Source organism: Apium graveolens, unplaced genomic scaffold (assembly GCF_009905375.1).
Source record: "Apium graveolens cultivar Ventura unplaced genomic scaffold, ASM990537v1 ctg5047, whole genome shotgun sequence".
NCBI lineage: Eukaryota > Viridiplantae > Streptophyta > Magnoliopsida > Apiales > Apiaceae > Apium > Apium graveolens.
The window spans coordinates 35,220-58,274 of NW_027418798.1; the positions used below are offsets into that span (position 1 = coordinate 35,220).

A 23,055-nucleotide genomic window follows, 5' to 3' on the forward strand; every position below is an offset into this window, starting at 1 on the left:
ATATACACTTCCCTGATAGGCCTAATTACCCGAGGACTATTAACTTCTCTGATTTCTCATCCTCAAGAAATAGTTTGTCTGTTCTATTAATGGCATTGTTTGTCTTTCTCATCCTCAAGAAATGTTGGGCCGTCGTTATGTTGCTCTATGGAACCCTGCTATGCGTCGCTGGAAACCAATTGCCCTTCCACAAGGCAGTTCTTGGGGGAAAATGTCGGTTGGCTTGGCTTTTGACGTGGTGACGAATGATTTCAAAATTATATGCATTGTTCCTGCTGATCGCGATGAGGAACATAAAGAGTCCCGTGTTGTGATTTACTCTGCAAATCGGGATTCTTGGGATGATGTTGATGAGAGGGGGACAATTCCCTTTATTCCTGTACTGAATTTAACGCATTGTAAATTTATCGTAAAAGGTGTTCCATACTGGATAGGGATTGAGTCACAGTCAAATCAATTGAGGTTTTTGGGGAGAATAGATCCTTGTACTGGGTTGTTTAAGAAGGTTTTGTTACCAGAACACGTCAAGAATCAGAATACTATGGTGCAGGTTGTGAACCTGAGGAATTCGGTTGTTGCTCTAATTCATTCCCCAGGTGAATATCCAAACCAAATGATTGATTTGTATGAGCTGGATGACCATACTGCTAATTGGACAAGGATGTACAGTATTGGACCACTTATGCTTGAGACACAACCACTTGTGTATGAAAACCTACTGGCTCCTCAGTGCTTGAACACAGGAGAGATTGTAATTGAGACCTGGAGGGGGACAATATATAATTATTATTCAGACATGGTTTATAATTTCTGCGACCCTAATACCAGCCGTGTGTTTCGTAACAATGAGATTGAAGAGTTGACTCCACATTGGCGCGAGGCCTACATGCACGTAGACAGCCTAGTATGTCTGAAAGGGATGGTACAGATTGGGAAGGAGCACATACGCAAGAAGACTGATCCTGAGATTAACGACTGGTATTTGCTTTCAGGAGCTTTGCTTTTGTTGTGTTTAAATAGTGCTTCAATATTGTTATAAAACACGTGTATTCTCCCTCTGCTGAATGATCTTACACGCAGATCATAATCCTGCTCAGTAAACAAAGTAGAATATGACACCAAAAGTAGTACTTTTTAAAGTTGGTTATGATTAGAATGTTCAATTGTGTACTTCAAATTGTTGTTGCACTATGAATGACTGTAGTTGTTCACCAAACTGACCTTGCAAAAAAATTTCCTTCGATTCTTCTGTAATGCAGAAGTGGTCATGTTGTTAAGTTTAAGGTTGGTCCTATGATTAGAATGTCATATTTTCGATTTCTAAGGCTTATAGGTGCATAGATTATAAATAAAAATTTCCCTCATAACTGATCTTCCCTTAATGGCTTTACTGTATATAAAAATGATTAGAATTTCAAATTTAATAAACTGTTGTCGGTCAATCCTGTGTATTGTTTAGGTACTGTTGCCTGAAACTTAGTTCTGTAGTCTACTCAAAATCATGTTCAAACGTTTGTAAGTATGAGAATCGATCCAGACATTGAATATCTGTAGCCTTTATCATATAGTTATCGATCCGGTGTCTACCTTAGTGATTGTCAACTTAATTTGTTGCTTTTGTTATTAAAAATGGACTAACTAGGAGTCATTATACATGACAAGGGAATACTAAATTTCCAGAACAAAATGTCTGAAGACAATGTTATTACTAGTATGGTACGTTGGTCCGGGAAACATTTTATTTGTCACTTGGGCTGTTTTGGAGCTTCCTTGCAACATTTACCATCACAATTCACAAGATAAAAATGTACCACTTTTTTTTTATCCCTCCGAGTAGTCTAACAGTTTCCGTGTTCTTAATAATGATAATCCTGATATATTATGGCTTGTCGATTGTAATTCTATGCAACTGTTGTCATTCTTTGGCATGCAATGTATAAATGTTTGATTTTGATTTGGCAGGAGTGAGTACTTGCCTAAAGAATTGGAAGACGCGTTGTATCTGTAACGAAATTTGCTGCTAGGATGGGTGGTGCTGATGCAAGCAGGAATGAAACCATCAGAGGACAGTTAACTTTTTTTTGAAGCAATGCTTGCTATATCATGTTACCGAGTACCGTGTGTTGTGAAACTGAAGTTGAGCTCTTGTTGTATGGATGGTAATTTGAGGATCGTTTGCAACTTTTGTCAGTTGGAATCATTTGTTGGATCAGTGTAAGGTTTGTAGTTTGTTCATCGAGAAATGACTTGTTTAGAGCGCTACATACAGGCTACAGCTATTATTACGAGAGGGAAAGGGAATTTGATGCAAACTTTCAAATCAAGGTTCTTCATTTTTGTTTCTGCCCTCTGTTATCTTACATTAGATACGCTGATTTTTTTTGATATGCACCAGATGTTAGAAAAATTGGATTTTATATCATAGTTTTATTATGTTTTTTATTATAATCTTAAATCTAATGATTAGAAGTTGTTCTCTACGTGAACTTAAACTTTCATATATGGTTTTAAGAATTTTTCTTAATAAAATCCATAAAGAATTAGAGTTAAATTTAGTGGCTTGAAAGAGTTTGAAAAATGAGAATGTAAAGAGTTTGAAAAATGAGAATGTGTTTTGTCTCGCATTGAAAATATATAAAGGGGTATTGGTTTTATATAGTATCACACACGTAAGTAGCGTACAACTAGTAACGTGTGTGATGCTTTATTGTGTTCTTGTGTGCATCATGGGCGAATGTCTCGGTGTCTCGCGTAAGCGAGGCGACTTGGATGAGGATTTTATTTATTTTTGATTTAATATTTTAATTAGAATTTATTACCAGTTTGGGTTGGGTTCGGATTTTGAATTGGGCTGAGGCGCGAGGCGACCTGGGCGAGAATTTTATTAATTTGTGATTTAATATTTTAATTAGAATTTATTATCAGTTTGGGTTGGGTTATTACTGTTGGGCTGGGTTCGGATTCTGAATTGAGCTGAGGTAGTCCTGTCAAAAAATTTTGAAAAATCTGATATTTGTCCGAAAAATCCGGATCTGTATTCGAGAAAAAGCGGATATTATCTGTATCCTAGAAAAAGCGGATATTATCCGTATCCGAATTCAGGATATTCGAATCCGAAACTAAATATATAAATGATATTTAAATTATATAAATATATAATTATATATAATTTAAAATTTATGTATTTAGTTTATAGTATGTGTAAATGTATTAAATAATACGTTTATACAAATTTTATATACTTGTACACATACCTTATACATATATAAATATATTATTTGTATTTAATCGTATAAAATGTTCTATAATCATCGTCAAAACGGTAGGGGCAACAAAAAAAATCAAAAAAATTGATATTCGTCCGAAATATCCGCATTTGTATCCGAGAAAAAGCGGATATTATCTGTATCCGAAATAAAGCGGATATTATCCGTATTCGAATCTGATGATTGCGGATGCGGATACGGATATAGGTATATACGTATCCGAATTATCCGTTTGACAGCCCTAGGCAGAGGCACTTTGTAAGTGGGCTTAGTCAGATTCATTGAATTTGGACATTTATTATATAACTTTGTAACTGATAATATATTCAAAGTAAAATTAAATCTGATATAATGTGAGAGGTTAATGAATAAGCTGTTATAATTTTATTTTAAATTCAAAATTATCAGTTTTGATTTATCCATTAATTGTACAGTTTAATTCTGATATTAAGAGAGATGGTCAGTTACACTTAGCCTCTACTATAAATAGAGGACTAGGGTGCTGAGTTTTTTACACCACACCCTACATTCTTCTTTTCATCTCTATACTCTCTGCTCTCCCATATTCAGATAGTGATTTTTCCAGCAAAGTAAGGTTTCAGTCGAAGTTGAGCTTTCGAGGTGCTATCAACTCAAAGCTCAGAACTATTTTATCCTGGAGGAGTTATTGCATAGTATCTCAAACGCAGCAGGTGGGGGCAACTATCTCTTCGAGAGCAGTCAGGGCTTCAAGCAAGCCCCGACGACTCAGCTGGTTTCATTTTGGTTTATTGTTGCATTGTACCAGTTGCACACCACCGCTTTCTCTCTTTTCTTTCTGTGTACAAGCTATGGTTACTGGTACGCTTTCTTATTTTTCTTTGTTCTTACAGTTTCTGATTTGCATGTTATTTACCTACATGTTTTATTTTGTTAACTGTTATCTTGGCCTTGACTTGCTAAATATGTTATATAATTGCATCGATGTTGCTGTAATAGTCCTTATTTCCAACATTCTTGAAGAGATGGTTTGTTATATAGTATTTAACATAATGGTTAGAGAAATTGAGGTTCCCGTAGATGGTAGTTCGAGTGCAACTGCTGGCGTCATTGATCGGACCACTTATAGTTTTCCACAAGCTGTTGAATTAACTGGTTTACCAGAAAAATTCAACGGTGGCATCGGTTTTTCTCGCTGGCAGAAAAGGTTGAAATTGTGGTTGACTATAAAGGGTTTGTGGCCGGTTGTGAAATATGAGAAACCGGTTGTAGATCAAGAGAAGACTGACACGGTTAAGGCTTTTGCGAAGTGGACTGAGAAGGGTGGGGTTGCTAGGGCGGCCATTTTGGTTGCTCTAACAAACACTTTGTTTGATGTCTATTCTTCTGATGCCTACTCCACAAAACTTTTATGGGAGAAGTTGGACCAGACACATAATACTGACTCACAAGGTCTGGAAAAGTATTCTTTGGCAAGGTTCCTTGAGTTCAAGCTGGTGGAAAATAAGTCCATGACTGAGAAAGTGCATGAGTTCGAGATGATAGTGGTCCCCTGAGAAGTTCAAGGTTATGAGTATGATTGAAAAGCTCCCGAAGTCTTGGAAAGAGTTCTCTCTCTCCCTGAAAAGACAAAAAAGAGAGATCACCTGGACCAACCTTATGTTGGACATCTCTGTCCAAGAACAACACAAGTCCAAACAGGAACATGTGATGCCAACTGAGCACGGTACCTCGAAGATAAACGTAGCAACTATAGGACAGAAAAGGGAGGTTGTTACTAAGAAAGTTAATAGTAATAAATATAAGAGTGACAAAGACAAGGCCAAGAAATCCAAGGCAAATAAATCATGTTGGTCTTGTGGGCAGGTTGGGCACTGGAGTAAGGACTGCCCTACGAAGGAAGCAAAGAAAGCCGAGGTGGTAGCACAAGCGAATGTTGTGCTTGGAACCGCAAGTGGGCCCGTAGTGAACATGGTCGTTGGTAAGGCTACGACTTCTGAAATCGATGTTGACCGGTATGTATCCTACAATCCTGTAATATTTTCTACCTATCTATCAAATGAATGGTTGATAGATACTGGAGCTAATTTGCATATTTGTGCTGATATTAGTTTATTTGTATCTTATCAACAGAGTCATAGCTTGACTGTGAAGATGGGGAATGCTAGTGCCGCTCAAGTACTTGGAAAAGGAAACGTGAATCTGAAGTTCCCTTCAGGATGTATACCATCTCTAACTAGAGTGCATCATGTTCCCGACATGCGTAGAGTGGAAGCTGTTTAGTTTCTAGTGGTTTTGAAATTTCTTTCAAGTGTAATAAAGTAGTTCTTATTCATACTGGTACATTTTTTGGCAAGGGTTACTTGTCAAATAGTTTATTTGTTATTAATGTCGAACCCGTTTTGGGGAATTTGAATAATAATATTATTCCTTCTGTTAAATGTATTGAATTCTCGAATATATGGCATGCTAGACTAGGTCACTTAAACTTTGGTGCTCTTAAGAATCTGATGAACTTAGAGTTGATTCCAAAACATACCATACAAAAGAATTCTAAATGTTAAGTATGTGTGTCTGCTAAACAAATAAGGGAACCTTTTCATAACATTGTTAGGTATTCAGACTTGTTAGATTTAGTACACACTGATATTTGTGAATTTGGTGGTGTGTTGACCAAGGATCAATTTAGATACTTCATTACTTTTATAGATGACAATAGTAGATATTGTTATGTTTATTTACTTAGACTTAAGGATGAAGCACTTAGTAAATAGTAAATTCATTATATATAAAACTGAAGTAGAAAAACAAACTAGTAAGGTACTTAAACGATTGAGATCTGATAGAGGTGGTGAGTATACGAGTAAAGTTTTTAATGAATTTTGTGCAAACAATGGTATAGTTCATGGAGTTACTTCACCATACACACCTGAGTCCAATGGGGTTGCTGAGCGAAAAAATAGAATATTTAAAGATATGATTAATAATATGCTTATTAACTATGGGTTGCCTAAATACATGTGGGAAAAGGCTCTAAATACGGCGTGCCATATTTTAAATAGAGTCCCTCTGAAACACATGGATAAGACACCCTTGGAGTTGAAAGACAAGATGACTAGTCTTAAGTATCTTCGTGTGTGGGGGTGCCTTGCTAAGGTGCTTGTTCCTGAACACAAGAGAAAGAAACTAGGTCCGAAAACTGTTGACTGTATCTTTCTGGGCTATCTTGAAACCACTACAATTATGAGATTTTTGGTATTAAAATCTATCATAGATGGTATAGTGGAAAATACGATAATTGAATTTCGAGATGCTACATTCTTTGAGGATGTCTACCTTATGAAGACTGGAATACCTGAAATGACTTCTGAGAAAGATCCTACTCACACATTGAGTTCTATTCCTGATCATGTGGAAAAGATGACAAATATGGGGGCGGAACCTAATAGTAGCTCTATTCATAAGAAAGTAGAGGAACCAAGGAGAAGTAAGCGTGCAAAGGTAGTTAAGGACTTTGGAGGTAATTTTATCACTTACAATATCGAGGACGAACTTTTAACTTTCCGACAAGCTATGGATTCTTCGGAGTCTAGGCATTGGAAGGGCGCTGTGAAGAGTAAAATTGACTCTATTGTTTCTAAGGGAACATGGGAGTTGGTTGATCTCCCTCCTGGGTGTTCTACTATCGGGTGCAAATGGGTCTTTAAAAGGAAGTTGAACCCTGACGGCTCAATAGATGAGTACACAGCTAGACTGGTAACTAAGGGTTTTAAGCAGAAAGAAGGAATTGATTACTTTGATACATACTCTCCGGTTGCAAGGATGGTAACAATCTGAATGCTTATAGCATTGGCTTCCGTCCATGGTCTTATTGTTAGGGATTCGAGCATAAAAATGCAACGGAAAAATAAAATTTTCGAATCCCTACCGCAGGATCTATGTATAATGAACGGATAATTACGGATAATAGATGTTTTATCTTAAGAAGCTTTACATTAATGGAAAGATGGAGGTCTTGAATGATCACCACATAGCTCATCGCTGGAACGATCTACGCCTTGAAGGTATCCACACGAATGATCGCCCAGAGGATGGGTGTGTACTCGCACGTTCTTGAGGCCGCCTTCTTGCTGTCTCTATCTCTTTTCAAGCTGCTAGGGTTTATGTTTTATCAAATAAATCGTGTAACCCTATTTCTATTAGAAAGAGATATTATATAGGCAAGAGTTAATGGGCCTCCAACCCTAAACTGAATTTTAGAGTTATTATTATTATTAAATTCGAAATTCCAATTATTGTATTATTAAGTCTCACTTAATCATCCAATAACTTAATTTTGGATTTAATATTAAATTTGAATTTCCAATTTATTTAATTAATTAAGTCACACTTAATTAATAACAAATAATTCGAATTACTTACATTTAATTTAAATCCGAACTTAAATTAAATAATCCTCCAATCATTCTTTGTGCGACCCTTTAGGTTATTATTACGTTGGCAACAATATAAAATCATAAACAATGAACGACATCTAGTAATACATCATTGTTACCCAAGTAATAATAATTAAATCGGTGATCAATTAAACCTTTCGTAAATAATGTACAATGTAATATAATCCCTTTAGCCTTATATTATAGATCAAACTCGAGGCATGCATTGTGTCATCATCTGTTAACGTTCAATCCTTCTTTTCTTGATCAATGAGTAAACTATTAAACAAATCAATATTTGAGTACGATCATGCATTTTATAGTCTTATTCAATCAAGAGGCCAATAATATCACTCCTAAAATAAAGGAGGGCTAAATCTCATCTAGATCATTCATATTTCTCATACGATTCATAATGTACCCAATGTCTACTTTTATTATTACCCGGTCAAGGATAACTTTCAATAGTATCAAAGTATATTAATTCTCGTATAGAAATATAATGATTTCAGGTCAAAGGACCAATACATCATTATCACTGTGAGATTAACTTATGACACTATATACATGTAGTATCTCACAACGGGTCAATCCAGCACCATGTATTTAATACATGTGCCCGTGTTTTGACTTTAGTATCACCATACCTATGATCGGTGAGATGTGATCATCAACCAATAAACACACCAGTCTCAATGTATTTATTATCGTCCATTAACAATAATACTTGATTAGGGACCTTTAGGAATATCAATACTATTATCATAATCTCATTTCTAAGTCACGTACTTAGAGATATAGATTTACATATCATATTCCAAGGACATTTATTAATCTAACATCTTATCGCAGAAAATAAAGATATAATAAATTACTAAAGAATAATCCATATAATCATAATTAATAATCCAAATGTTTCATAATATAAACATAATAGTGTTGTCTCTAGGGCACAAACACTAACACTTATCATCCATTAGATGGATGTAAAGACCGTTTTTCTTTATGGTGAACTTGAAGAAGAGATTTATATGGACCAGTCTAAGGGATATGTTGCATCTGGAAATGGGAGGAAAGTATGTAAGTTGATCAAGTCCATCTATGGCTTGAAACAAGCTCCCAAGGATTGACATAAAAAGTTTGATGAAATTGTATTGCCATTCAGTAATATAATTAATGAAAGTGACAAGTGTGTCTATATAAAAGTTAAAGGTAGTGAGTGTGTTATCTTGTGCCTATATGTGGATGACATCTTATTGTTTGGAACCAATAATAAGATTATCAACGAGACAAATGAATTCTTGAAAAGGTATTTTGAAATGAAGGATATGGGTGAGGCTAGCGTGATTCTTGGAATCAAACTGATTCAGTCTGCTGAGGGAATAACCTTGACTCAATCTCATTATATAGAGAAATCTATACTTGAGAAATATGGTTATTCACAGTGTAGTTACGCTAGTACACCCTATGATCCTAAAGTTGCCCTTGTCAAGAATACTTCAGGAGTGCCTCTGTCCCAGTTAAGGTATTCTCAGATTATTGGGAGCTTGCAGTATCTTGCTAATTGTACTAGACCAGATATTTCATATTATGTGTTTAAGTTGGCTAGATATACAAGTTGTCCAAACAGAACTCATTGGGATGTTCTTGATTGGGTACTTAGATATCTAAAAGGCACAATGTACCTTAGTTTACACTACAGGATATTTCCTGGTGTGCTTGAAGGGTACAGTGATGCAAGTTGGATAGCTAAGAAGGAGTGACTGGATATGTGTTCACCTTGGTAGGTGGAGCAATATCCTGGAAGTCAAGCAGACAGACTATAATGACTCAGTCTATATTTGAGGTTGAGTTGTGTGAACTAGATGTCACGGGGGTGGAGGCTGAATGGTTACACGGACTTATGTCTGCGATACATGTGATAAGCAGACCGCTTTCTGCTATTGCTATTCATTGTGATAGTCGAACAACTATCGACAAGATTAGCAGTAAAAAGCATAATGCTAAAATAAAGAGACACATCCAAGTTAGACTCAAGTCTATAAGGGGTTTAGTGTCTGATAGGATTATAGCTATAGAGTTCATAGGAACTCAGAATAATATAGCTGATCTTTTGACTAAGGGACTGGAACCTGCATGTTAGGTCCCAATTGTTTGTAGAAGGGGGGGGTTGAATGCAAACAATACCGTTTAATCGAATAAAATGCGGAATAAAATTGTGAAACAAAATTCAAGTTAAATAAAACTTTTATTAAACTTGAAAGGTGTTACAACTACGGTATCGGTTACAAGGGATTAATCTCAAATCAATTATTACAAATCTAGAATAAATTCGACATGAACTTTTTCTATTTTTGTAATTAAAAGATCAAATGCTAAATGCGATTTGAGATTAAGTTCTAGGGATTTTAATCCGCTAGATTGATACACAAGAACAAGATAAGTATTTCTAGTTGATTGGATTTAACTTTACAATCTAGAAATTTATCTTGAAGTTGCAGAAGAGATGTAATATTTTTCTGCTCCTTTTTCTTTTTGTTCTTGAGTATGTTCTGTTTGATTGCTTTTTTTGTGTATCTTTTGAATTGGATGCTTCTGCTTCTTTTAATCAACACAGCCGAGATTAATGAACTGGTATGACAATCCTTTGTCCAATAAGACTTTCGGTGTGACAATCTTTAGAGCTAGCAAGACAATTAAAATGAACTAGCAAGACTTTCGGTATGACAATCAATTGTCATACCGATTGTCATAGTAGTACAAATGAAATTGTCTTACTGAATTAATAAGTGATTTAATCTAAATAATAATTCCATCAAGACAGTCAACTGAATTAGCATGACTTTCGGTATGACTATCAATTGTCATACCGATTGTCATACTAGTACAATTAGTTGTCTTTTTAGAATTAAAACAGATTTTAACCAATTAAAATTCTGTAAATCCTTAATATTAATTCTAAATTAATTAATCAATTTAATTCAATTAATCAATAAATTAATCCTTGCAGATATAATTTATTTTCTTAATTAAATTATATGACTTAATTAATTAATAGAGAATTAATACTAACCCTGAGCAGCATCCATTCTTCTGACAATCTTCTGAAAGTCACTGAGACTTATGAATCAATTCCGCCACTTCAATGCTGACACTCGATGTACTGTCTGGTTCATGAGTGACTAACTTTGGTGACGTTTCTTCATGTCTTGACTTTGATATTCTGATTGAATCCTTGTAAAAAATGATACCTTGACGAGATCTCTGTCACTTGATTAAATCCACGATCTTGATTTATATCACTGAGGCATGATCAAATTCTTGAACTTCTTCCAGTGAATCTTCAAGTCTGCAGATGAACAATGTTTCTTTATTCTTTGACAGATGTTACTTTGTGAGATCTCTCTGATGATTAATCCACTATTTACTTATTACATTCTTATTTGAGTTGAGTTAAATACTCGAATAAACGAGTAGGCTATGACATATGCCTTCCAATCTCCCCCTATTTGCTTGTTAGACAATAACAACAAATACCTAGAGGATAACTCAACTAACAAATAAGAAAAAGATATAAACAGTAATGTACAGTAAATAGCAGAAAAGTTCTGGATTATATTTAACATTTTCCAGATTCCAAATGAAATTTACAAGTGAATACAAGATAGATGTTCCTCTAGCCTGAACATATAACTACATTAGACTATCTTGATTCATAAAGCTCTAATCATATTACATTGAGTTTTGAGCTAATTGACTTCAGTTGTCTTCTCCTCTGACTTCACCTTCTTCTAAATCTTGAAGCAATTCCTTGTCAAAGACACGATCCTTTTCTGAAGTGAAGCTTGCTGGTCTGACTGGTTGAACTCCAACTGACTTCAGCTTATTTTGAGTTGATTGTACCTTTTAACATTCTTTTCACAATAAGCTTGAATCAAGTCAGCAGCTTGAGTCTTCAACATGGATGAATATCCAGCAGTTCTCAAATGATGTTCCATCCAGACCAGATGCTTAGCTGAGTAGTCTTTAAGAGATTGTACATCTAGCTGACAGATTTGAAGACAATCAGACTTAAAGAATCTCACCTGATGAGGATTGTTGACCACTTGAGGACTAGCCCTGCTGGCAAACTCTTTAAGCCTTTCTCGAAGAACTTCATTCAATTCTGAGCTTCTTTTGACTTTGTTTAAAAGAACCCAAATCTCTGACAAAGAACGATTCTCAAATAGATGAAGTGACACCTTGAATGATCCTTCACTCTGACAATATACAAAAATGCTCATCTCATTTAGGGATCTATCAAAAGCAGCTGTGATCCTTGAGACTTCAGTCTTGATAGCATTCATGTACATGTCATTGTTAGGATTTGAGATTTCCAGCTTGTCAAGAAGATGTAAGAACTGCCTATCATTGTTAGTGCTCAGCTGAGGCATATCGAGTACTCTCCTAGCTTCATCCCATTTTTCACCAATCTTTAGTCTGACATCTCTTCTCCTTTCTTGAGCCTTAATGTCATGAAGACGTTGCTTTTGAAGAGTTTCTGTTCTTTGTATGTCTTTCCTCCTGTCAATGATCTGAGAGACCTTCTTGAGTTCAGCTTCTTTTCTATTCATCTCTGACTGCTCCTTCTGAAATTCTTTCTCAAACATAGGATCCACTATATCTTCCTCTTCCCAATCTTCAAAATCACTTTCCTCTTCAGCTTCAAATAACCCATCTTTATCTTCCTGAACTGGTTCAGTGGGAATGTCAAAAATATCAAAGTCATCCTGTTCTCCACTGTAGTAGACATCATCAGCCTTTCCTTTGTTTCCAACAGAGGTATCTTTTTCTTTCCCTTTGGCACTACTCCCTTTCTTCTCCCCCTTAGTTGAGGGATCCTCTTCTGATCTTCCTTTGGAACCTCCATCACCTGCAGAGCCTGATCCTCCACCAGACGGTCCTTCAAAATAAGTTCTTTGTTCTTCATTAGGGCAATGAGAATTCTTGATCATGTAATATAGGTGCTTCATCCCTTCATTGAGATGTTCCATGCCCGTCTCTATCTTTAGAAATCTTGAGGAGTCCAGTGAATGATTCATCTCAACAAGGTCTTCAAGAAAAGTCATTCTTGTATGTAGAGAGCAGAAGTTGGATATGTCATCAGCTGATAAGGTTGGAGTGTCCTGAATAGAATTGAGCTTTGGTATTACAGTAGTCTTTAGATCTGAGATGTCATTCCTTATGATTGCAAGCTGATTGTTGACAGAGGTGGAAGAAGAAGACCGTTCAACCACTTGTGCTTTGAATGCTTGAGCTTCAGCTTGGCTTTTAGCAAGTTCTTCTTTTAGGGCAGCAATCTGAGCTAACAGGTTTACAGTATCAGTGTCTGTGTGTGCTCTTACCTGAATTTCACTCGTGTTTGGTTCACTCATCTCACGTGCATGTGTTTCTCTCAATATAATTGCTCGTGAGGAGTCTTCCAGTTGCTGTTCTTCTGTACCTGCATTAAAAATCACCCTAGCCTCTTCAAGAGAGGTCAGTGGTGGTGCAATGGGAATTCGCGAGTCCCGATCCTCAGTCAATACTATCAAATCTTTTGGAATAGATGTCTGAATTGCTTCAGGGATAGATTGACCGAGTTGCCCTCCACTTTCTCCAGATAAATCTGCGAGTGGAGAATCCCATAAGGGAGCCAGAGGTGTTGGATCTGGGAGGGGAGAAAATGACTCTATTAAAGATGGCGGAGAGTCGGATTTTCCCTCTGAAGCATGTGACTGCTCTTCTGCCGTAACTATGGCAGGCACTGTAACCGACTCTACGTGCACTCCTCGCTGTGTGTCCTGAGTATGATCTGGGGAAGTGTATGGTTCCATTGTGAGTAATGGAATTGTGCTTGACTCAGTACAAGATGCCATGGCCCTATGGCGAATTTCAATAGATGCATCCTGTTGAGAGAATGCCTCTAGAAACTGTTCATTGGCCATTTCAAAGTCCATGTCCTGTTGGGAGGACAAGGATGGGCTTTCAGATGCCTCAGAATATGTTCTTCTTTTCTTAGGAGGAGGCAGAGCTGAGGGTTCACTCATATTTAACAATGTACTACTTCCTAGTAATCTCCTGGGTAACATTTTAGACAGTGGGGGAGAGGTTGAGATAGAATGTGACTCTGTGTTTGGCTTTATGACCTGGGATTGAAGCTGTGGTTCTACAACTTCATGGTCAGCCCTATCAACCACTGGGGGTCTTTCAACAGAAGTAGGAAGAGAGTGAGAGTGAGGAATTACTACCTGTAATGGAAGAGCCTGGGTGGCTTGAACCACTGGAGGTTGAGGTTGCTGTTCATGGCCGGGAAGATTGAAAATAGGTAAAGGAATATAAGTGGCCATGAAAGCAGATACAAGTACTGGAACTTGCATAAATTTGAAGGTTGTGTCTTGGCGAGTGTAAATCTTTTTGCTAACTGGAGGGGGTTCGGTTACTGCAGAGTTAGCAAAAAGGGCTTTGTGTTCAGGTGAGAGAAGATGATCTGCTATAAGCATGAGAAAACGAGCATAGTAACATGATACCCTACGATTTGTAGAATGATCACGTAAAGCAGAAGTTAGACGTCTCAAGAGAATGGGAAAAAGTAGTTTGCCAAAATTGATCCTTTGATTGAAAACAACCGCAAGACCAATATACTGCAGAGTGGAAGTGATGTTATGAAAATTGGATTTTGTGCAGTTGGCAAACACTTTGGAAAGTGTATCAAAGAAAATATCCCATTCAGACACCAAATTTGATTTAGAGAGTTTGGTTAAATTGATCACCCCCTGATAGTGAATAGCATTGAAAAAATTTGTGATATCATTTTCAGAGGGTAAATTACAGAAATTGTCTATTGGAAAATTTAACGCTCGATTGACGACTGTTTCATCAACTACATACTGTGTGTTTGCGACGGTGAATGAAAAAGATTTTGAATCATCGGCCACAGTAGAGGTTGTGCAAATCAGTCTAAGTAGATCGACGTTTAAAATCACATTTGATTTAATAGCAGAGCTAACAATCGAATGGTCATTTAAAAATCTAATCCATGGCTTAAATTTTTCAACATCACATTTTTCCGGATTAAAATAACCAACCTGATTATGCGCGACAATTTGGAAATTGAGAGCCATTTAAAATAATAATAAGACACACGCTTTCAGAATTTTAAGAATAATATTAAGAAAATTCGAATTAATTAAATTTATTTAATAATTCGAATTAAATTAATTATAATCGAAAAATTTAGACAGAAATGTATCTCGTTAAAATTCCTAACTCACAAACACAGTTTTGAAAGACCAAACGACACAAATCAGAAATTAAAATAAGAAATAAAAAAGCTCAAAATCAACAAACACAAATCGAAATAAAATATAGATTTAACAAAAATTCAACAGCACCTTTGTATGTATATACTTGTATGTATATACCACAAAGTGATGAATTAGTAAGCTGAGTAAAAACTCGAGCAAAGGAGAATCAAAACAGATTTGAAGATGTTTTTGATCGAAGAGAGAGAAGAGAGAGAATGAGGAAACTGTTCGAATTTTTTGAAAGAAAAGAAAAACTGTTGTGATGGTAAGAAAAACAAACAAACGCCTTTATATAACAGCTGGTATGACAATCCTGGATTGTCATACCGATTGTCATACCAGGCAAAAGAAAGAAAATAACCGAAAAGAATAAGAATAAAACAAGTGATAATATATAACTGGTATGACAATCTGATAGTCATACCGATTGTCATACCAGTATAAAATAAAATATATATATATAATGTTTATAACTGGCAAGACAATCAATAGTCATACCGATTGTCTTGCCAGTATAAAACTATACTGAAAAACACTGAAATGACAATTATATTCGCAAATGACTTTCAGCAAGACAATTTCAATTGTCTTGCCGATTGTCATTCTGGAAATAAAAGGATTTCACACAGAATTAATATGAAAATAAGTATATATATATATAAGTACTGAAATGATTTTCAGCAAGACAATTTCAATTGTCTTGCCGATTGTCATTTCAGTAGAAAGACACTCAAATATGTACAGAAATTATATAACAAAATAGCAAAACTGAAATACAGACTTATAATATTTACAGAACCAAAGACAATATATCAGAATTTATTATTTTTATTCCAAAAATAGATTTCTATTGAATTTTAGCAAATAAAATTCATAGTAAAAATATTTTTAGAGGAAAATAAAATATTCTGAGATATTTTAAATTAACAAGTAGGGAAAATAAAAATAGATAAGATAATATATATTACATAGAAATAAGCAAGAAATATGATAAAATGATAACATAAATTTGCAAATGAATTTTTCATTTATGAAAAAATTCATTTGTAAATTCATTCAAGAACAGATCTCAGATATTAACTAAATTAATCACTAAAACTATTCAACATGCCCAATTTACCAACTAATCTGGTAAATGTGGATTCGTCAAGTGGTTTAGTGAAAATATCTACTATTTGTTCTTCTGTTGGAACAAAAAATAGTTCAACAGTACCATTCATGACGTGCTCTCTAATAAAATGATACCTGATGTCAATGTGCTTTGTCCTCGAGTGCTGCACAGGGTTGTTGGTGATGGCTATTGCACTTGTGTTGTCACATAAAATAGGAATCTTGTTCAATACAGAGCCATAGTCTCGTAGTTGGTTCCTAATCCACAAGATCTGAGCACAGCAGCTTCCAGCAGTAATATATTCAGCCTCGGCCGTTGAGTTGGAAACTGTTTGCTGTTTCTTGCTGTACCATGAGACTAGCCTGCTTCCTAGGAATTGACAACTTCCTGAGGTGCTTTTCCTATCAACAACACTTCCTGCATAATCTGAATCTGTATATCCGACAAGGTTAAAACCAGATTCTTTAGGGTACCAAATACCTAGATTTGGTGTTCCCTTAAGATATCTTAAGATTCGTTTAACAGCAACGAGATGAATATCTCTAGGATCCGCTTGGAACCTTGCACATAAACATGTAGCATACATAATATCTGGTCTACTTGCAGTAAGATAGAGTAACGAGCCAATCATACCTCTGTAGCTTGTGACATCTACCTTAATGGAGTTTTCACATGGTCCAAGCTTGACAGCTGTAGTTGATGGAGTCCTTGCTGATGCAGAATCCTCTAGATTGTACTTTTTGAGGAGTTCCTTGAGATACTTGGATTGACAAATAAATGTTCCATCTAACCTTTGATTTACTTGTAATCCAAGAAAGAACTTCAGCTCTCCCATCATGCTCATTTCAAACTTGCTGTGCATTAACTTAGCAAATCTCTTACAGAGATTATCATTAGTAGACCCAAATATTATATCATCCACATAGACTTGGACTAATATAGTATCCTTCTTATGTGTTTTAGAAAAGAGAGTTTTGTCTATGACACCTCTAATAAAGCTATTTTCAATAAGAAATTCAGAGAGAGTGTCATACCATTTTCTTGGAGACTGTTTTAGCCCATAGATAGCCTTGAAAAGAAAGAAGACAAAATCCAAATGATCTGGATCTTCAAAACCAGGAGGTTGCTCTACATATACCTCTTCATCCAGCTTTCCATTCAGAAAGGCGCTCTTGACATCCATTTGATAAACTTTAAAGTTTGAAAATGCTGCGAATGCCAGAAATATCCTGATGGCCTCAAGTCTAGCCACTGGAGCATAGGTTTCATCATAATCAATGCCTTCAGCTTGAGAATACCCTTTAGCTACCAGTCTTGCCTTGTTCTTGTAACCACACCATCTTCATCTAGTTTATTCCTGAATACCCACCTAGTACCAACAGCTTTCTTGTGTACAGGCCTAGGTACCAGTTTCCAGACTTGTTGACTTTCAAACTGATTGAGTTCATCTTGCATAGCAATCACCCAATCTGGATCAGTCAGTGCTTCTTCAATTTTCTTAGGTTCCATCTCAGAAAGAAATCCTGAGAACAGACACTCATTTTGAGTAGCACGTCTAGTTCTGACTCCAACATCTGGATCACCAATAATCAACTCAAAAGGGTGAGCTTTATTCCAGACAGTCTGTCTTGGAAGATTTGATCTTGATGATTCGCCTTGAAATTCATTGTGATGTTGTGTCCTACTAGATGATCCTTCAGCATCTCCCCCTGAGTTGTTGCCATGTTGACTTGAAGATTCTCCGTCAGTAGCAGTGGTATCTCCATTGTTGCCAAAGTTTCCATCACTATTACCTTGAGTATCATCAGGATTAACAGGTTCTTCACCAGCAACAACCTCAGGTTCTTGACCATGTTCTGATTCTGAATCTGACGTATCATCAAACTTCAGTTTCTCAGAAGGATCTTCAGTTTGGATACTAGGGAGTTTAGTGTCATCAAATGTAACATTGACACTTTCAGTTACTTTGTGTTGATCAATGATATACACTCTATATGATCTTCTTCCATATCCAACAAAAATACCCTCATATGCCTTTGCCTCGAACTTACCACGACGATCATCTCCATCCTTGAGCACGAAGCATCTGGCACCAAATACATGAAAGTATTTGATAGAAGGTTTCTGTTCATTCAAAATCTCATAAGGAGTTTTCATGAAGTCTTTGTTGATTAGAGTTCGATTCTGAGTATAACATGTAGTATTGACAGCTTCAGCCCAAAAGTACATTGGAAGACCTGATTCACTTAACATCGTTCTTGCAGCTTCAATCAATGTACGATTCTTCCTTTCTACCACTCCATTTTGCTGAGGGGTTCTAGGAGCTGAAAAATTGTCTGGTAATCCCTTTGTCTGTACAGAATCCATTGAGAAGTGCATTCTTGAATTCTGTCCCATTATCTGACCTTATTGCTCTAACAGGGACGTTAGAATCTAACTCAATCATCTTGATATGATCAATCACAACTTGTGGTGTTTCATCCTTAGAGTGAAGAAATAAAACCCACGTATACTTGGAATAGTCATCAACTATCACAAGACAGTAACACTTCTTTGACATAGAAAGGATATTAACTGGACCAAATAAATCCATGTGCAATAATTGCAGAACACCAGTTATGGAAGATGTGTCAGTGCCTTTGTGACTTGCTTTCTTTGACTTTCCTTTCTGGCAAGCCTCACATAGTCCTTCTGGAGAGAATTCCAGCTGAGGCAGACCTCTTACCAATTCTCTTTTGACAAGAGAATTCATTGTTTTGAAATTGAGATGGGAAAGTCTCTTGTGCCATAGCCAACTCTCATCTGACGATGCCTTTGCATAGAAACAATTGACTTCAAGATTGCTTCCAGAGTTCATGTCAGCTACGAACAGATTTCCTTTCCGGATTCCCATTAAGGAGGGTTTTTCACTTTTCTTGTGCAGAATCTGACACTTCAGCTTGTCGAATAAAACATTGTAGCCGTTGTCACAGAACTGACTAATGCTAAGCAGATTGTGTTCAAGTCCTTGCACAACATATACATTTTCAATGATAACATTTCCAGCTAGCAAACAGCCATATCCCTCCGTTAAACCTTGCTGTTATCTCCAAAGGTAACCACTGGGCCAGCTTTCTCAACCACATTTGATAGCAGGGCTCTATCTCCGGTCATATGTCTTGACGATCCGCTGTCAAGAATCCACACTACCGGTTGTACCTGTTTAATGCCCTGCAATACAAATGGATTAGAACTTCTTCGGAACCCAAGCTTGGCTTGGGTCCGGCATACTTGTAAAATTGGCCTTTATCAGGCAAAACAACATTCTTAATTTCACTATTCTCAACGTTCTCAATGACTGAACATTTGACCTTTAAAACAGCCTTATCAAATTTCTGTTAGGCTTAGGCACAAATATCTCCTTTCTAGCTTTAGGAGGACTAGCAGTCTTAGACCTATCATGCTTTCTATTATTCACATGCTGACGAGGAGTAGTCTTATCATTAGAAACATGCTTACCATTAAAATAAGCAAACAACAGATTAAAAGCACAAGACATACAATCAGGAACACCACATGCTTTATGAGAAGGATTAACAATAGGCAACTTATGCATGGTAGACATGGCATTTGTGTTATCCAACTCATGTGTGTCTGAGTTAGTCTCAGTTGCTTTCACAACCTTGACTGGAACTTTTGACACACTTGACTTGGAGACAGCTTTCCCATTAGCATTATCTTCAGCACGGATTTCTTCTTGAATAATAAAAGAGGTCTCATCAAATGGTTCAGCAATTGATTCTTTATAGAGGGGTTCATCAACACCCTTAAGCACATGTGGTACTTCCCTGCCTTTAGCACATACATGAGGAGGGGAGTTTATGCCTAATTTTCCAATAGCAGCATTGTAATCATAACCTATTCCATGTGTTTGATTAACAGCCTGCTTATTGTAAAACTCTTTGGACTTCGAACAAGAATTAAAGTAAGCTTTAACCTTAGCCTCAAGACCGGTGATCTTGTCTTTGAGAATAGTTTCGAGTTGTCTATAACAGTCAACTCTATTCTCTAGAAAAGATACTTGTTCTTTTAGTTTATCTTGATTAATGTGCACAAGTCTTAATTCATTGACCTCTTTCTCAAGGTCTTTGATTTGTTGATTTAACAATTCATTATCACGACGAGCACAATCTAAGGAACCTCCTAGATGATAAACTAATTCAGCATCAGTAAATTTTACCTCTTTTCTTGACGATGAGGTGCTTGCATTACTAGCCATGAGAGCAAGATTCCCAACTTCTTCATCTTCACTGTCAGTATCATCCCAGCTTCTTCCCTTTGCCAGGTACGCCCTTTCAGATTTACTCTTTTGATTAGAATCGTAAGAGTTCTTCCTAGCTTGTTTTGGCTTCCTGCATTCTGTGGCAAAGTGTCCCAACTCATTACAGTTGAAGCATCGAATGGTGCTTCGATCAACCATCCCTGTTTATACCCACCACTGCTGGTGTTAGAGGATGAAGATCCACCTTTCTGGAATCTGTTGTAGTTGGACTTGTACTTGAACTTGGGATTCCTTTTGAATCTGACATTTGAGAATCTCTTGACAATCAGGGCCATTGACTCATCCTCCAATTGCTTCAGTTCTTCCAAGGAATAATAATCATCTCCTGATTGATTTGTAGTAGGAGAATCAAATTCTGCTACTATCACATTATCTTCAACCTTGGAAGACTGTACCATTCTTTCTGACTGTTGAGATTGTTGTTGATATTGTGGTTGTTGTTGTTGTTCATCAGCTACTAGAGCAGTAGACGTGCTGACCACTCTTCCTTTCCCGTAAACTTCCTTCTGCTGAATCTGCTCCAACTCATAAGTCTTTAACACACCATAGAGCCTTTCCAAAGAAATCTCACTCAGATCTCTTGCTTCTCTTATGGCAGTGATTCTATGTTCGAGATGAGTTGGCAGTGTTAAAAGGAACTTTTTGTTGACCTCCCTGATGGAATAGTATTTACCATTAATGTTCAGGTTGTTGATCAATGCATTGTACCTCTCAAACACTTCAATGATTCCTTCTCCTGGATTGGATTTAAAGTATTCATACTCAGAGGTTAGGATTTCTAGTTTGTTCTCCCTAATTTCCTCTGTGCCTTCATTAATAATCTCAATAGTTTCCCAGATATGTTTGGAATCTTTACAATTCATCACATGTCTATTCATCAGGGGATTAAGGGAATCTACTAAGATTAATTGAAGGCTAGCATCCAGGGAAGCTTCTTCTATTTCAGCAGGAGAGAAGTCCTCAGGATCCTTCACATAAGTTCTCGCTTTGGTGATCACCACATCATTTTCTATTACCTCTGGTTCCATAACCATAGGAATTTTTGGACCCTTCTTCAACACTTGCAAATATTTGGGATTAGCAACCTGTAAAAACAGTAGCATCTTCTTCTTCCACATAACATAATTTTCTTTATCGAAAAGTGGAATTTTAACGGTTCCAACTTTTTGTGTAGTCATTATGAATTTTTTGAGTGAATAAAAAATTCAGAAGTGAAAGAAACACAAAAGTCTAGGATCTAGATTTGTACGTTAATCAGAAGGCTCTGATACCAATTGTTAGGTCCCAATTTGTTTGTAGAAGGGGGGGTTGAATGCAAACAATACCGTTTAATCGAATAAAATGCGGAATAAAATTGTGAAACAAAATTCAAGTTAAATAAAACTTTATTAAACTTGAAAGGTGTTACAACTACGGTATCGGTTACAAGGGATTAATCTCAAATCAATTATTACAAATCTAGAATAAATTCGACATGAACTTTTTCTATTTTTATAATTAAAAGATCAAATGCTAAATGCGATTTGAGATTAAGTTCTAGGGATTTTAATCCGCTAGATTGATACACAAGAACAAGATAAGTATTTCTAGTTGATTGGATTTAACTTTACAATCTAGAAATTGATCTTGAAGTTGCAGATGAGATGTAATATTTTTCTGCTCCTTTTCTTTTTGTTCTTGAGTATGTTCTGTTTGATTGCTTTTTTTTGTGAGTGTTTATGAATTGGATGCTTCTGCTTCTTTTAATCAACACAACCGAGATTAATGAACTGGTATGACAATCCTTTGTCCAATAAGACTTTCGGTGTGACAATCTTTAGAGCTAGCAAAACAATTAAAATGAACTAGCAAGACTTTCGGTATGACAATCAATTGTCATACCGATTGTCATAGTAGTACAAATGAAATTGTCTTACTGAATTAATAAGTGATTTTAATCTAAATAATAATTCCATCAAGACAGTCAACTGAATTAGCATGACTTTCGGTATGACTATCAATTGTCATACCGATTGTCATACTAGTACAATTAGTTGTCTTTTTAGAATTAAAACAGATTTTAACCAATTAAAATTCTGTAAATCCTTAATATTAATTCTAAATTAATTAATCAATTTAATTCAATTAATCAATAAATTAATCCTTGCAGATATAATTTATTTTCTTAATTAAATTATATGACTTAATTAATTAATAGAGAATTAATACTAACCCTGAGCAGCATCCATTCTTCTGACAATCTTCTGAAAGTCACTGAGACTTATGAATCAATTCCGCCACTTCAATGCTGACACTCGATGTACTGTCTGGTTCATGAGTGACTAACTTTGGTGACGTTTCTTCATGTCTTGACTTTGATATTCTGATTGAATCCTTGTAATAAATGATACCTTGACGAGATCTCTGTCACTTGATTAAATCCACGATCTTGATTTATATCACTGAGGCATGATCAAATTCTTGAACTTCTTCCAGTGAATCTTCAAGTCTGCAGATGAACAATGTTTCTTTATTCTTTGACAGATGTTACTTTGTGAGATCTCTCTGATGATTAATCCACTATTACTTATTACATTCTTATTTGAGTTGAGTTAAATACTCGAATAAACGAGTAGGC

At 36.0% G+C, this 23,055-nt stretch overlaps 1 protein-coding gene across 1 annotated transcript; it reads left to right on the plus strand.

The window, feature by feature from the left end:
* The first annotated feature begins 86 nt into the window (after nucleotides 1-86).
* LOC141702420 (uncharacterized) lies at nucleotides 87-2,386 on the plus strand. The gene is made up of 2 exons (XM_074506109.1): nucleotides 87-978; nucleotides 1,963-2,386. The coding sequence occupies exons 1-2, from the start codon at nucleotides 122-124 to the stop codon at nucleotides 2,006-2,008; spliced, it is 903 nt and encodes a 300-aa protein (XP_074362210.1). The 5' UTR covers nucleotides 87-121; the 3' UTR covers nucleotides 2,009-2,386.
* Nucleotides 2,387-23,055: the final 20,669 nt, after the last annotated feature.